At 38.4% G+C, this 14,946-nt stretch overlaps 1 protein-coding gene and 1 long non-coding RNA gene across 3 annotated transcripts; both read left to right on the top strand.

Moving 5' to 3' along the window:
- On the top strand, positions 1-2,428 carry LOC130916191 (uncharacterized). Its single transcript, XR_009063239.1, has 3 exons — positions 1-317; positions 383-433; positions 826-2,428. It is a non-coding gene; the product is annotated as an uncharacterized LOC130916191 (long non-coding RNA).
- Positions 2,429-2,891: 463 nt separating this feature from the next.
- LOC130916170 (gastrula zinc finger protein XlCGF57.1-like) lies at positions 2,892-8,869 on the top strand. Of its 2 annotated transcripts, XM_057836677.1 has the most exons (3): positions 2,892-2,979; positions 4,554-4,864; positions 8,774-8,869. In XM_057836677.1, exons 1-3 carry the CDS (start codon positions 2,931-2,933, stop codon positions 8,813-8,815), a joined length of 402 nt encoding a protein of 133 aa, XP_057692660.1. In that variant the 5' UTR covers positions 2,892-2,930; the 3' UTR covers positions 8,816-8,869. The 2 variants fall into 2 exon arrangements, with proteins under 2 accessions (XP_057692660.1, XP_057692651.1); XM_057836668.1 differs by lacking the exon at positions 8,774-8,869 and having other exon boundaries at positions 4,554-8,129.
- Positions 8,870-14,946: the final 6,077 nt, after the last annotated feature.

Here is a 14,946-nt window from a genome sequence, read left to right as displayed (position 1 = left end):
CTCTCTCAAAAAGTCACTTAAAAAAATAATAATAATAATTGACCGCGTAGTTTTTGAGTTATGGCCATAGCAACACCATAGCAACGAGGGACGCGCCGTCCTGCCGACCCCTACCTCGTGACGTAACTTCCAGGAAGCCTCGCCACCACTCTGAACACGGAAATATAGCACCACGCCATCCTCGCCATATATTGCAAACATTTTCTGGGTTTTACTCGCGGGATTCGTCATGCCATCTCGATGTGTAGCGATATGAATTACTCACAGGAAGACTCGAGACTCTAGGAGTGGTCCAAAAAAAAACTTCTCCTGCAAAGGTTTGGACCGTTTTTGTTAGCATGCATACAGGTCCCCAATCGGCTCATTGTTTTCATCATTTCAGCCACGACAGCTTTGAAAACCTACAACAATGCAACCTTGGTTTTCCAAAGACGTAAGTAGAACATTAATGGCTTTTTTTTTTTTTTTATAAACGAGGGAGACTCCTACTGCCAGTTTGTTGAAGTGCGACATTTTTTTTTTTTGCTGTTGGCCTGTCGTAAGTAGATAGGTTGGCTGACATGTCGTCTACTCATGTGATTTTATTACTATATCAATAGGTGTTATGTAAATTCAAATGTCCCCAGCACCAAATAGGTCCTTGGCTCGTTGTTTTTTTTATATTTCAACATCAAGGTCTGCCTATTTGAAGAGGGAACAATAGCATCAAATAGGTGCTGGTATGACTGGGGCATTATTATTTGATCACCAAGAAATTATTATTAAATTAAAATTAGGATTCATCCAATATTTTCATGCTGCTGTGATTTTTTTTTTTTCCTCCAGGAAGCCAAACATAAAAAATTAAGTGGCGGAAACCCTCAACACGATGAAAAAAGCGTTGCAAGTCAGTTGCCACCCAGTTTCCCAAAATCAAGAGAGAGTGGGTCGAGTCATATGATGACCGAAGTGATGCGGTGTCCAGCGATGACGACTGAAGAGATCCTATGAGGCCTGCCAGATGCTGAATTTCTTCCGTCTGCGACATCAGATGACGATGATTTAGGAGAAATAAATGTAGCAAATTTTGATGACATGAAATCATAAACTAGTCATATATACAGTACACATTTTTTAAAAGAAAAATCAAGTTACCTTCATATTTTAATGATAATGCATTATCTTTGTATAGAGAACACTTCATGCTACAGAAAAGAGTAAATTCATATTTCCCACTGCCATTATCATTTTTCAATGTTGCGCTAGTCCGTTGCTATCCTAACTTTGTGTTGCTTACTAAAATTATGCTCTTTGATGTGTGCCGTTGTGTGCTTGGTATAACATGTTGTGTCACAATCTGACAACGAAAGCTAATGCTGATTCAACATAAACCTGGTATCATTATTGCGGCCTATTGAATATTTTTTCAGAATGTAATATAATTACAATATTTTATATAACAATAGAATACATTAAACAGTCAACAAAATGTGTCAATGTTGTTAACAATTTATGGTTTTATTTTTTTTAATGAAATTCATGCCCCTGTCAGTGCTTCAGCCTCTGCAAGTTTGGCTCTCACGTCTGGGATCTCCTGATGACACAGGCATACTCTTGGAAGGGTAATTACTTGATGGTTTACAGCAACACCTGGAAAATAAAATGGTTTTGTCATTTATTTTGAAATATCAATAACATTTAATTCATTTACCCACATTTGGGCTAGCTTTACCATATTTAGATCGGTAGGAGCTGTCCCATTACCTAATATCCAGTTTTAGCTATGTGTAGAGCATGGAAAAATATACAACCATGTAATCGCATTCTAATAAAAAAAATCACGATGCTGGACTTACCACTCACTCTCCCGTTCGTGAAGTGTCGAGCTGTCAATTGGCGTCATGACGCCATCTGCTGTGTCAAGTAAATCGCCGTCATCTGACGCCTCAGGTTCAAACATGTAGGGATTAATTGTAGTTCATCTTTCCTGGGAGCCTTTGCCATCGGTAGCGTCACGAAAGAGCGATCCTGAATGGTTACCTTTGGTGGAAATATCACTGACATCGTTGTTGCTGCTATGTTAGCTGTGGGTAGTCTTCTGTTGCCTACGTCACACTTCCGGGTTTGCGAAGGGACCATTAACGGAGTGCAAAAAAAATAAAAAAACGCAAATTATCCTTACAATTACGTGTTGATAATGTCATGGTTGTTTTGAGGAACTTGTCCCAAGTTTATATTCATAAAATTACACCAAAATCCGGAAAGGTCTTCAGTTCCTCTTTAAACTCATTTTACAAATTTCATACAAACGAAAATATCAAGAGGGGTTTTAATATCAAATTATTGTAACGCATAGTAACATTTATCTTTTAAGAACCACAAGTCTTTCTGTTCGTGGTTCGCTTTATATATTTTTTTGGAGTCCAGCGATGAGAAGTAGTTTTGGTTTCAAACGCTTCAACATATAATTTATAGTTGTTAACGCCAAAGTTGAGCCCTCATTGAAAATAGTTTTTAGACATATTTTGTTTGGGCTAACATTGAAAAACTAGAAATAGATAAAAGATGTTAGAAATCTTATCTTAATGTTGGCAAAATTCCACATTCACTGTGTAAAGAATGTAAATCAAAGACCAAGTTTTTATGTTTTTGGAAAAAAAATGTCTTTATATTTGGACGATGTAAATTTCTCTTTAAACCCCAAGGCCCAAGAGACTGTGCAAACACTACATCTTGTGTTGAAAATAACCCCGAACCTTATATTAATTAACAACATTTTATTTTCTAAATTTGCTGACTGTATGTGAATTGTTCACCCCATGTTTGTATATTTGTAGTTGTTGTGAATAAAGTTAAAAATAAAAAATAAAAAGCCTACGCGCTTGAATGTTTCTACTTCCGGGTCACGTGACGCTACGTCTGTCTACCCATCGTGGACTTGCCGTTCTTTCATGTTCCCTTCTCCTCACCAAATGAGCTTCTTCAAAGCATTCTCATCCTGTAAGTACCCAAGATTTTATTGGACTAAAAGTCCGATCTTAAAGCTTAGTGGAAGTCGTTTGGCTTTGTGTTCAAGCTTTCCAAGCGTGCATAACTTCGTTTTGTTTAGCTTTGCTGGCTAGCCAAGACACGTTAAAGCATTTCGATTGCTTTGGCTCAATGTCACTTCCGATTTGTAAATTTTATTTTAGGGGGGCGGGGGTCGTCCGATGACCATGAGTGATTACACTTAATTGAATGAGACGATTTTCGACTTGTCTTAAAGATGCGACAAAACACTACTGACTGAAGTGGAAGATGAGAAGAAACCCGGTGTTCTACCAAAATGTCCAAAAAGGCGAATTTGACACCCAAAGTACTACTGTGCGCTTTCAACTTGTTTTGTTTAAGCTAGTGGACTTTTGCTATACAAGTTAGCCATTTGTTGCAATTGGCTAACTTGCATAGCAAAAGTTTTCCAGTTTGTATCTAATGTGTACCAGAAACTATCTAGTGGGTACAGATAATTGCCTAAATTTGTTTTGTTTCTGTCGATGTCCCTTTAGGGGATCCTTACAAAACGTTATGTGTATTTCATTGTGCGTTTTCTCGCTTATAAACAAGTTGATTAGTCGCAAAGAAAATCTGGTCAGCAGAGAAATTGGTCGAAATTCCCATCCCTAGTACATATGTGTGACAGCTTTACAAATTGTCAGAAGTGAGGGAAGTTAAAGCGGAAATGTGAACTAAGGTTGGCCAACCATGTTTTTGAATAATATCAATGGCTAAACAATTATAAGCATATTTTCATTATTTTTTTTAACGCAACCCTTCCAGATTCTTTGTTTAATCCATAGCAACGCCCTTGACAAAGAAAATGCTTTTCTTCGGCAATCTTCGGAAATCTTTTCCCTCATCGCTGCCTGTCCCATAAAGAGGATTTTTTTGAGTCTCTGCGGGGTCTGCTCGGCGAGCAGCACGGACGGCAACGGCATCTTCCGCTGCACTGGTGGTCCCAGTCGTTCTGCTCGGTCGTCCAGCGCCTGGCATCCCGGGCATCCTCTTAGTTGTTCTGCTCAGTCGTCCGCCGCCTGGCATCATGCCGCCGGCGCTCCGACCGTGCGGTCCGGCCGTTTGTTGCCGTTGAATCGGGTTGGAAGTCTTACCAAATGCGCTACTGCCCTCCAGTGGCCAGTTTTATTGCTTTAAAATGGATTTTCATCTTTGTGCTTTGGATCTCAGTTGAATCAGGACCCAGAGATGTCTTTTATGAAAAAAAAAAAAACGTAAAAGACGTATAAATATGTCTTTGGGACACTGATACAATTAAAAATAGTTCGTATTTATACGTTTTTAGGAGCAAATGAGTTAAACTACCTCACTTATGTGGTTTCAGTCTGTCTCACAAAAATCAGATTTCTGTGCTTTGTTACTAAAAATCAGATTTTGACTGCCAGTTTGAACTCGGCTTTAGTGTCTGTGAAAAATATACAACATTAAAATCACAGCGGGAGACTGAGCTAACCTCAACTTTAGCAAATCATGTGATTTTTTAATATTTATTAATTAATTTTTTTACATTCGATGTCCCGCAGACGTCACTATAAAACAGCTTCACCCTGAGAAGCACGAGCCCCTCCACATTGAAGAGGAGGAGGAGGAGATGCCATACATGAAACAGGAGGCGGAGCCAGAGACCCCTTACATTAAAGAAGAAGAGGAGGAAGATGAAATCTCCAAGTCTCCAATGACTGTCCGTGTAAAGAGTGAAGAAGATAAAGGTCCAAGCGAAGAGAGTGGAGCAGCGAAATTGTCGCGTGTCAGCCCATTTCAGCACCCGACAACAAAAGGAGAAAGACGATCGACACCGATCAGCCTGTTAGCTCCGCCCTCGGACAGCGACAATGTAATGTCACACTCTTCTGACTTTCACACTGATGAGGAGGTTAATGACTTGGACCGAAATGCTTCAAAATTCTTAAACAAGCCATCATTGAAAAAAGACATAGAAGTGGTTGGGAAACATTTTACCTGCTGCTTTTGTAGTAAAACATATTCTGGGAAACGGTACTTAAAAAGACACATGCTTACACACACCGGGGAGAAGCCTTTTGGCTGCACATTTTGTGGTAAAAGATTCACTGACGAGGTATATTTGAACGAACACACAAGAACGCATACTGGAGAGAAGACTTATGCCTGCTCACTTTGCGATAAAAGATTCGTTGATAAGACAACTTTCAACAAACATGCAAAAACACACACATCAGAGAAGCCTTTTGTCTGCACATCTTGTGGTAAAAGATTTACCCTAAAGAAAGGATTAAACCAACACATAAGAACACACTCTGGAGAGCAGCCTTTCATCTGCACAAATTGTGGTAAACGGTTCGCTGATAAGGGAGGTTTAAGCAAACACACAATGACACACACTGGAGAGAAGCCTTTTGTCTGCACATTTTGTGGTAAACGTTTCACCGCTAAGGGAAATTTAAAGAAACACACATTAACACACACTGGAGAAAAGCCTTTTCCCTGCTCAGTTTGCCATAAAAGATTCTCTCGGAAAGAATTACTGAAGTATCACACTATTACGCACACTGGAGAAAAGCCTTTTCTCTGCACATTTTGTGGTAAAAGATTCACCCAGAAGGTAGAATTAATATGTCACACAAGTGTACACACTGGGGAAAAGCCTTTCGCCTGCTCACTTTGCGATAAAAGATTTTCTTGCAAGCGTTACTTAACAAAACACTCGCTTACACACAATGGAGAGAAGCCTTTTGTCTGCACATATTGTGGTAAAAGGTTCATGGAGAAGGGAAGTTTAAGCAAACACACAATCGCACACACTGGAGAAAAACCTTTTTCCTGCTCAGTTTGCCATAAACGATATCTCTATAAGCATCACTTAACAAGACACTCGCTTGCACACACTGGAGAGAAGCCTTTTCCCTGATCAATTTGTGTCATCCGGAAGGAAGATTTAAACGATCACACAAGAAAACACAATTAACTTACGGCTTACTGCTTTTGACAATTTTACTTCTGATTGTTGACAATACTTTGATGCTTCCCTTCTTTTTGTTGTCCAATTTCCAAACATTATCTGAATGGTTTCAGGGAAGATTTCTTTGTTCGTCTTGTGCATTGTACCGTAATTTTCGGACTACAAGCCGCTACTTTTTTCCCTCATTTTGAATCCTGCGGTTTATATTCCACTGCGGCTTATTTGTTGATTTATTTGGGTTAATAGGTAAGGTAATAGGTAGGTTATTTGACAGCAGCGTCATAAGATTGCTCTGAGACCGTCATACTTAATACTAGAGGAGTTCCAAAAAATCGATTATTACATGCATCGCGATTCGACACGTGACAATTCGATTACGATTCCTAAAGGTTCAAAAACGATTATTTTCCCTCATAACCTTATGGCATCTGCTCGTAGCAGACCAAAATTCAAGACACGTCTGCCGCCCGGGCACCGTTAAGGGCGCACGCATGTCATAATGGCTGCTGCTGGTTACTGAGAGAGAGATTTACTCTTTTTTAAAAGACTGGTAAATAAATTTATGTATGAGACAGGAAGGAAACAGAAGTGCGACCCTGCGCAAGTTATTTTTTAGAGCAAGAGGGGAGAGAGCGATAGTTTGTTGCGCCATGTCTTTCAGATGTACAGCAGTGGTTTTAAGGCATTTCAATCAAAAAATGTCCTGAGTGTGTTGCTAAGACTCGTGTGCATCCGTAAGAGGTGAGTATATGAGTCCTCCTGTACTGTTTAGCCTTTATTGTTGCTGTTTTTGAGATGTTAATAGTTAGCGCTAAGCTAATTAGCTAATTCGCTAACGTGTATTTCAAAGGCAGAACGTGTAAAACCACAATCAAGTACAGCAGTAACACTGCAAACATGTGAAATAGTACAGAAAGCTGTGAAAACAAAGTATATTGGTTAAAAGAAGTCTTATTTCTAAAGACACTTTGTTTCCAGAAAATGTGGTATTCATTCCACCTGTGTAAATTTTATTGTATTGTTGAGAGAAATAAGTACTCCCTTTAAAAAGGTTAATTGTTGTATGGGCATGTTTCCATCGTTCCTGTTGAACTCATTAGGATATTTTAAATAAATAATGGACATAAATTTGCTTGGCTATTGTAGTAATTAGCAATGTCAGATGCATCGATAATCGTGATAATAATAATTTTTTTTACATCTGTAGCGCTGCAGTGCATGCTAGGGGGCATGTTGGACGACAATAATGTTGAAAGCAGGTGGCAGCAGAGGTTGATTGTCTCCCCCAAGGGAGCAGTGATGGCCAAATGAAGCTTCTTGAAGCAATGACGCTTTGAGGCCAATTGGTTCAAAACTTCATGGTGGTTGATTTGGTTTTATGACAGTGTTATGATGCCGCTGTCAAATATTGTTACTGCTTTATATCTTTGGTTTAAACATCCTATAATACAGTGAGGAAAGCTGCGGCTTATAGTCCAGTGTGGCTTATCTATTTAAAAAATTGTCGTTTTCATGTTAAATTTGGTGAGTGGCGGCTTATAGTCAGGTGCGCCTCATAGTGCGAAAATTACGATAGTAATTTGAAATCTGCTTCATTGTAGATTCACTGCACCTTTTTAGTATGACTATCAAATATTTTTGTTCATTACGGACTGTCTTTTTTGTAACCTGTTTTTAGAGGTCTGTTCTATAAATATGGGTTGTGTATATACCCATGCTCTTAGTATTGTATTAATTGTCAATATTCAACACAACTGGATGACTATGGTATCGTCAAGGGTGAAAGTGGTTAGAATTTCTTGCAGGAACTCACTGACACAGTGGTTCTTAACCTTGCAAAAGGTACCGAACCCCTCGAGTTTCACAGGTGCATTCACCGAACCCTTTGGAATTTCATAATAAAGCCATTTTTAATGAATTTAAAACCTTGCAAGCTAAAATCTAACTGAATTCCTGTTCAAATTTCCTCCGTATTTCTATTTTACTACAAATAATTTTGCCTTTTGCGGTTGATTTTCATGTTGGTAAATGAAATTAAACTCATTTCATTTAAAACTTTTTTTTTTTGTTTTCATGTCTACAGTCTCATTTTATTGTCACATCCTTGCATTACATACTATATTAATGGCGTAAAATTATGCCTTTTTTTTAATCTATGCAGTTCACGCTGACTGTAGGTCTGTTATACTTCCTCATAACAAGTGCTAGTGAACCTTCCACTGAGCAAACCGATTTCTCCCATTAGATGGAGGGCATTTGAAAGAACTGGAATAAAGCCTGTAAATTGGTGGCAAACCAGTCCAAAACGCCACTTTGCCTAGATTTAGTCAGCATACAAAATAGGTCTCTGCGTTTCTTAACCTTCACAGAATCCTTGAAGCGTACTCAACGAACCCCAGCCCTGACTTCAAGGTAGCCACAGAGCCAGATTTCAGATCTCATTGCAGTAAAAAAAAAAAATTTAAACTTGCGTTCAGTCTCGCTTTAGTTATATTTGTTTTACCACAAGAACGGCAGGTAATGCTTAATATATCATTTATAATACAAATTAGAGGAAATATATACAAATTATTAAAAAAAAAATGTTTAAATTATTTTATTATGTGTAAGGACCACATAAGGTTTTCAAATTAAAATCTTTTTGTTCATTATTTCTGGGGTCAGGCATTATAACATGGAATATGTTCTGATCCTCCCCATCAGAGCATATAAAATAAGCCTCTTTCCTTTCTCTTAAAGATCTGATCAATTTTCGAATGCAGCACCCTTTTTTAATCGCACAAGCTCCTTTTTTTGCTCTCCCAGAAACGTGCATTTGTACCAATCAGAGCAAACTATCCGTGCTGATCACATGTCAGTGTGTCAGCCAATTGAACGTTCAACTGGAGTCCAAGAAGGGTGAGTCGCTGCGCACATCGACGCGACTCGTCAGACTCCCACTGAGACGAGAGACGCTGGGCAGAAAGAACTCCATGGAATAAATAAATAATAAATATTGTATGAAACAGATTACGCTACACATGCACTTTATTAAACTTTTTAACATTTGTGTGTGTAAATCTGACGATAGTAGATTGTTTTCTTCTTGGAGATGCATGTGGGGCAGCCTGGCAGTTTTTTTGTTTTTTCTTCCCAACATAGAGGTTTGACAGTTGCCGTCATTTTTTCAGGATCAAAGCACTGTTCCGCCAACTAACTTTGTCCCGGAACGGTGTTCCGGACCGTTCAGGCCTACTTTCACTCCTGGGAATTGTGCTTACAATAAATTCTAATAACAATACCATTGTTTTTGGCGGCCCTTTTAATTTTCCGTCTGTCTTTTGGACGTAAACGCTTAGTCATATTTCATTCATTTCAAAATGTGTTCGTCTTGAAAAAGAAAAAAGTCGATTTTCTCTTTCTCCAGGTTCTTTTATTCACTTAACGAACAGAATATGAAGACACCAAGGGTGTAACGGTACATGTATTTGTATTGAACCGTTTCGGTACGGGGGTGTACGGAACGAGTTTCTGACGTAATGTAAAGCTGTCAAATTTAGCGCGTTAACGGGCAATTAATTTTTTGAATTAATCACATTAAAATATTTGACGCATTTAACGCAAGTGCGGAATGCCCGCTCATGCTTCCAATAATCCCACTGTTACGTCCCACGGACAGCTGCTAAAGGCGTAACAGAAAACGAGCCACATACACATGTTGCAAGTGGACACAAATTTATTCACACAAGTCGAACTCTCGATGAACAAAATATACAAAATGCGGAAGAAGCTGGCTTCAGCGTAAGCCCATGCCAAAACAACAAAATGAAACTACACTTGAACCCCACCCGCTAAGTAAACCGATCGTAAAAAACAAAACAAAAAAACAATACAGCCACTACCCTGGCTTCTACACTAAACAAAACGGGTTGAACGAAAACGGCAGTTTACCTCTACTGCTGCAGTGCTCTTATTTACAGTGGTGAACAAAAACGATCCAATAACGAATGAACACAAAATACCTCACTGAAAAACCGGGAGTAGCGATCAAATGCACAGGTGAATGAACAGCGAGCAAACAGCTGGCGAGGAGGTACGCGGCACGTATGCTGTCAAATGCGAAGTTGCGAACTCTGAGTGTTGACTGTAAAATGACGAGCGGTCAAATGACTTTTGTTAACACTGCCTTTATTTGGTTAACAAGACTCAGGCACAATACAACACACACGTGGGTATGCAAGCTCAAACAACGGCCTAATAGTATTACCCAGAGCCGTATTACCGTGTATCGGATTAGATGCCGTAAAGCAAGTGTCGTTATTGCCGCAAATGTAAACAAAGCGCTGCATAATGGATACATGTCAGACAGCGGCTAGTTCGGGTGGCCCGTCAGCGGCGGTGACGTAGTCTGCCCGTCCGGCGTCAATCAAAGTACGCCACGTTGGGAGGGGAGGGAGCCAGCTGGCGGACGCGGCGATCAGATGACTGACAGTCTCAAAAAAGATAACAAACGGCCAGGGCCGTCGCACCACTCAGAAGTGCAGTGAGCAGTGCAGTGAGGGAATTCAAATTAAAAAAGAATATAGATGGAAGAACTCTTCAGTGTTGCAACTGTTCTGTTTTGCACATCAGATATTTATTTTAAAGAAAAAGCCTTAGCCAAAGTTATTTTTATTTTGTTTTTCAAAATATCTTCATTTCAGAATATTGCATTTTCTATTTTTGAGCAGAATTCTAGGTTTGTGTAGGCTAATGTTCCTATTGTTGAAAGCACAAAAGTGTGTAATAAACAACTAGCACATTTATATTTTGCATTTTGTTTTCTTACTGTACCGAAAATGAACCGAACCGTGACCTCAAAACCGAGGTACGTACCGAACCGAGATTTTTGTGTAACGTTACACCCCTAGAAGACACAATTCTGGAGTAATGAAGAAAATATCGAGCTCATATTTATTGAGGAAAGAAAGGGAAACTGGAAAGAGGACTGGCAAAAATAAATGAAGTCTGATTATTATTTTTTTAAACAATGTCATCAGATAGACAAAAACATAAAATTATGTGCAAATGCCTGCATCTTCAAATCATGAAAATAATAACAGCCTATATCTTACCAATCTTGTAATCTTAATGGGTCTTGTCTCCATTCCATGTCAGGCAGTCCAGGCACATTGTTTGCATCCTGATTAGCGTCTGGCTAATACATGTTAGGTCCAACATAAAATTCCAACTTCCTCTTCTTCCTCCAACTCTTCAAAAACCTGGATCTCCTCTCTTGCACGCAATCTATCACTTATATCGCTGTTTGAATCATTGTTTGAAGGGCTTTTTATGGCGGCCATATGGAGCGCTGCCATCGCTGTTCTCGGTGTGACGCATCACTTCCGGGTTCGTCCCCCTTCATGCTCGAACTTCGGAAACGCAATTATTTTGTCAAATATGCAACATATAAATTATTTTTTCATGCTTTATTTGTTGGACAATGTTTAATTACTTTAATTGTGACCCTATTTGGCATGTTATGAAATTACTTCACATTTGGTCTTTAAGATGACATAACATCTTAGTCCAGAAAAGCACAAGCAGCAAGTGGCCAAGCATAGGGAAGTCACAGTTAGCGACAGTGCTCATACTGTACACACACTGGAGAAAAGCCTTATGGCTGTGCATATGGTAAAAGGTGTTGTCGAAAACAACAGTTAACATCACACACGAATATGCACACTGGAGGAAAGCCTTTTCTCTGCACATTCTTTGCATAGGCAGAGTTTGACTTTTGGGCTGGGGGTGGGAGTGGGGGGGCACAGTGACGTGCGGTGAGGTTCATGGTTGGTGAGGCACTGACTCCTTTAGTGTCAGATTTCCAAATATATAAACCAAAAAGGGTAGCTTATTCAATTGGCTACTGGTTATTTCATATCTCATCAGCATTCTTCACAAAACACGCACACACGGTACATATTATCGATACGTAAAAGTAAGAAAATAACATGCATTTGCTCTACACCCTCAATGTGTTGGCCGTCGCAATTCTATAATTCATGCACATAAATGAGAGTAAAGAGTGGTGTACAAAACCACAGAATTCAATTCTGACCTTTAGTGGAATATTCTGTTGTTTTTAAAACTTTTAATTCTGATACTTTAATCAATTTATTACAGATTGCTAAACAAAAAGTGTTAAAAGAAAAACAAAGAATATTTTATTTAAGACCAAAACTTAGTTTTTAAATATTCTATTGTATTTTTCTTAGTCTAAGCTCTTTTTTTTTTTTTTTTAATAAGATTGAAATGAAAACTGTTTGTGGTCTTGCGCCTGTCCTTCACCACAAAAACCGCCGTTACTTTGGAAAAGCATAGGTTTGGTCTCAACATTCGTAGGGACGATATAACAGCATAACCTGCATGTAGGTACACTTTTTGCTGGGGACGGGACATTAATAAGACCAAACAGATTGGATGAAGGGGGTAAAGGGCCACATTTCTCATGTATATGAACCTAATTAATTAATAGGCAAAAATGATCAATGCAAAATAAATCCTTATCTACTTATAATAACTTTTACGTGCATTGGTTCAGAGGATACACTGTTTGATTCAAACCTTTGTTTTCAAAAAATACTAAAACATTTTGAAAACTTCCTGAATAAATGTCTGGTTTTTATTAGCAAATATAAACATAATGAAAATAATTCACTTAATAATGGTAGGGTCAATTCTATCCTTACAACATATGGAACTATTGAAAGATCTATATTCTCTATATAACTGAACATGATATCATGCAAAAAAGGTAAGGTTTCTTAAAAGTTGGTGGGGACAATTTTAGCATCCTGAAAAGTTGGTAGTGTTATGTCCCTACTGTCCCTATGCAAACCTACGCCCTTTTTGTAAAAGTCCTCCTTATTTTCCTTTACTTTAAAAAATCTCTCCGCCTCAATGGAGAGGATTGCTTCAATTAGATCGTTCTGTGTTCTATCTGACAAGCCAGAAAACACAGTGGATGTGTCCAAATGTCTAGCTAACCTTTCATCTTTCTCAGCAAAACCATGTAATCGTTCTACATATATGCCACGTTTAGAAGAGCTTACACACTCATCGTTACCACGAAATGTTAACTCCTGTTTAGCTAGGATGCAGGTTGCATTAATGAGGTCTTTCAAACTCTTTCGGTTTTCCTTTACCTTGGCATTGTGGATGCTACTGTTGAGCTTCCGCTGTTTGTCAAAGCCAAATCGATCCTTGAGCTTCCAAAAGTTTTTAAAGCAATCAGGCTTTAAATGTGAGTGGTCGAGCTCTCATGTTTGCTGAGGCTTCGTGGTAGTTTTTTAATGTCACAATATCTCGTGTTAGTCCAGACATTGGCACAAGTTGAGAAGAAAAGGCAGGAAAAGCAGCAAAGGCGATTTTTCGAAGGACAGCCACATAGCCAGTCTTTTCGGGTGTACCAGTCCGTTTGAAAAGCGTGAGTTATCTTCTGTCCCGTAGTTTGAAGCAAACCTTTTAGCTCCGGTGTTGTTAATCGCGTCCACTTTTGACGGAAAGTCCAGTTTCACGTACGCCCCCTCTCAGTGCGGCAGAGTACTATCTGCCGCAACCTGTGCCTTTTCACTGCGGTTTTATTTCCCATCAGCAAAACTTAATATGTCGCTAACAAACGTTAAACTTTAAGGGTTAAAGACATTACCCAGACTGTGGAAAATCAGGTCAAATAAACGTATCTGGAAACATTATAATGGCGACATGCAGATGTACGGCAACCAACAAGCTCCAATTCCATGTATCAACCCAGTTTGTTATGGATTGCGCAATCAGAGGTGAGGCTTTACTCGTTGCTGCCGCATCTCTCATTTCATTTCGTTATTTGAACAGGAAATAGGCAAATTCAGCAATTTTGACTATAAAAAATGTTTGAAATAAGTCATACATAAAGAGCAATGGACAAATATTAATATAAATTAATGCTATAATTATTTTTTTGTCATGATGACAGGTGAGGCTGTGCCTCACCTGCCTCCCCTGACCGCACGTCACTGGGGGGGCACAACATGTAGATGACCCCAAAACGCACTGTCAGCAATAAAATCAAATTACAAGAATATTTATAATAATAAGTTGAAAATGAGCGTTTTTTTTTTCCCCTCATCATTCTTGACGGGAATTCTAAATCAGGCTGCTTAGGACAGCTATACTTTTTGCCAAGATGGTCATCCAATAAATATGGTATGCCCGCCGGTGTCGTGCCAATGTAGTTACCCCAGTCAAAAATTGTATCCCCAGGGCGGAGCCGTATGGTGGTAGATTTGTGTCTTCATTATTCGATCAAAAAATGTGTTTGAATGCAAAAATAAATTTGAAACTGAAGAAAATGCATTTGAAAGCTATTTTTCTTTGAATTTTTTTGTTTTGTTTTTTTTGATTGAAGTTTTTTTGTTGTTGTTGTTTTTTTGACTGAAGCACCTTTTTTGATTGAAGTAACACTGTTTTGCATGTGTGCCACATTTTGGCTTGGACATTTGTGTCTTTGTTATTCAATCAAAAAATAATTTGGTTCAGACATAAAATAAATATATTTTCAAATGAAAAATCACTTCAATCAAAAAAAAAAAAAAAAAAAAAATCAATCATAGAAAAAAGGTTTTTGAATGCGAAAAAATATTTGAGACTCAAATATTTGCATTTGAACTCTTAATTTTTAATTTAAAAAGTTGTCTTTGATTTTAGCAATCTTTTTTGTGTTTGGGCCATATTTTGGGTAAGACATTTGTCACTCTAAATCATTCAATCCCCCAAAAAGTTGCTTCAATCAAAGAAAAAAAAGTTTTCAAATAAAGAAAAAATAATTTGAAAAATTGCCCTCCTCTTTTTTTTTTTTTTTTTTTTTAACTCCTATGCAAAGCAAATGACCGGCTAAGGTGCTAGTCACATGATCTGTTCGAAAAATAATTTTGACCCATTATAAAAATATATTTTTTTGTTCATTTCATTCATTTTTGTTG

Source organism: Corythoichthys intestinalis, chromosome 1 (genome assembly GCF_030265065.1).
Source record: "Corythoichthys intestinalis isolate RoL2023-P3 chromosome 1, ASM3026506v1, whole genome shotgun sequence".
Taxonomy (NCBI): domain Eukaryota; kingdom Metazoa; phylum Chordata; class Actinopteri; order Syngnathiformes; family Syngnathidae; genus Corythoichthys; species Corythoichthys intestinalis.
This window is presented reverse-complemented; position numbering and strand designations above follow the sequence as displayed.

Excerpts from the sequence above, each read along its gene's own strand:
- LOC130916170 (XM_057836668.1), top strand. The coding sequence starts at position 2,931 with ATGTTCCCTTCTCCTCACCAAATGAGCTTCTTCAAAGCATTCTCATCC. Across the intron at positions 2,980-4,553 it reads CTTCAAAGCATTCTCATCCT|ACGTCACTATAAAACAGCTT; the intron begins GTAAGTACCCAA and ends GATGTCCCGCAG.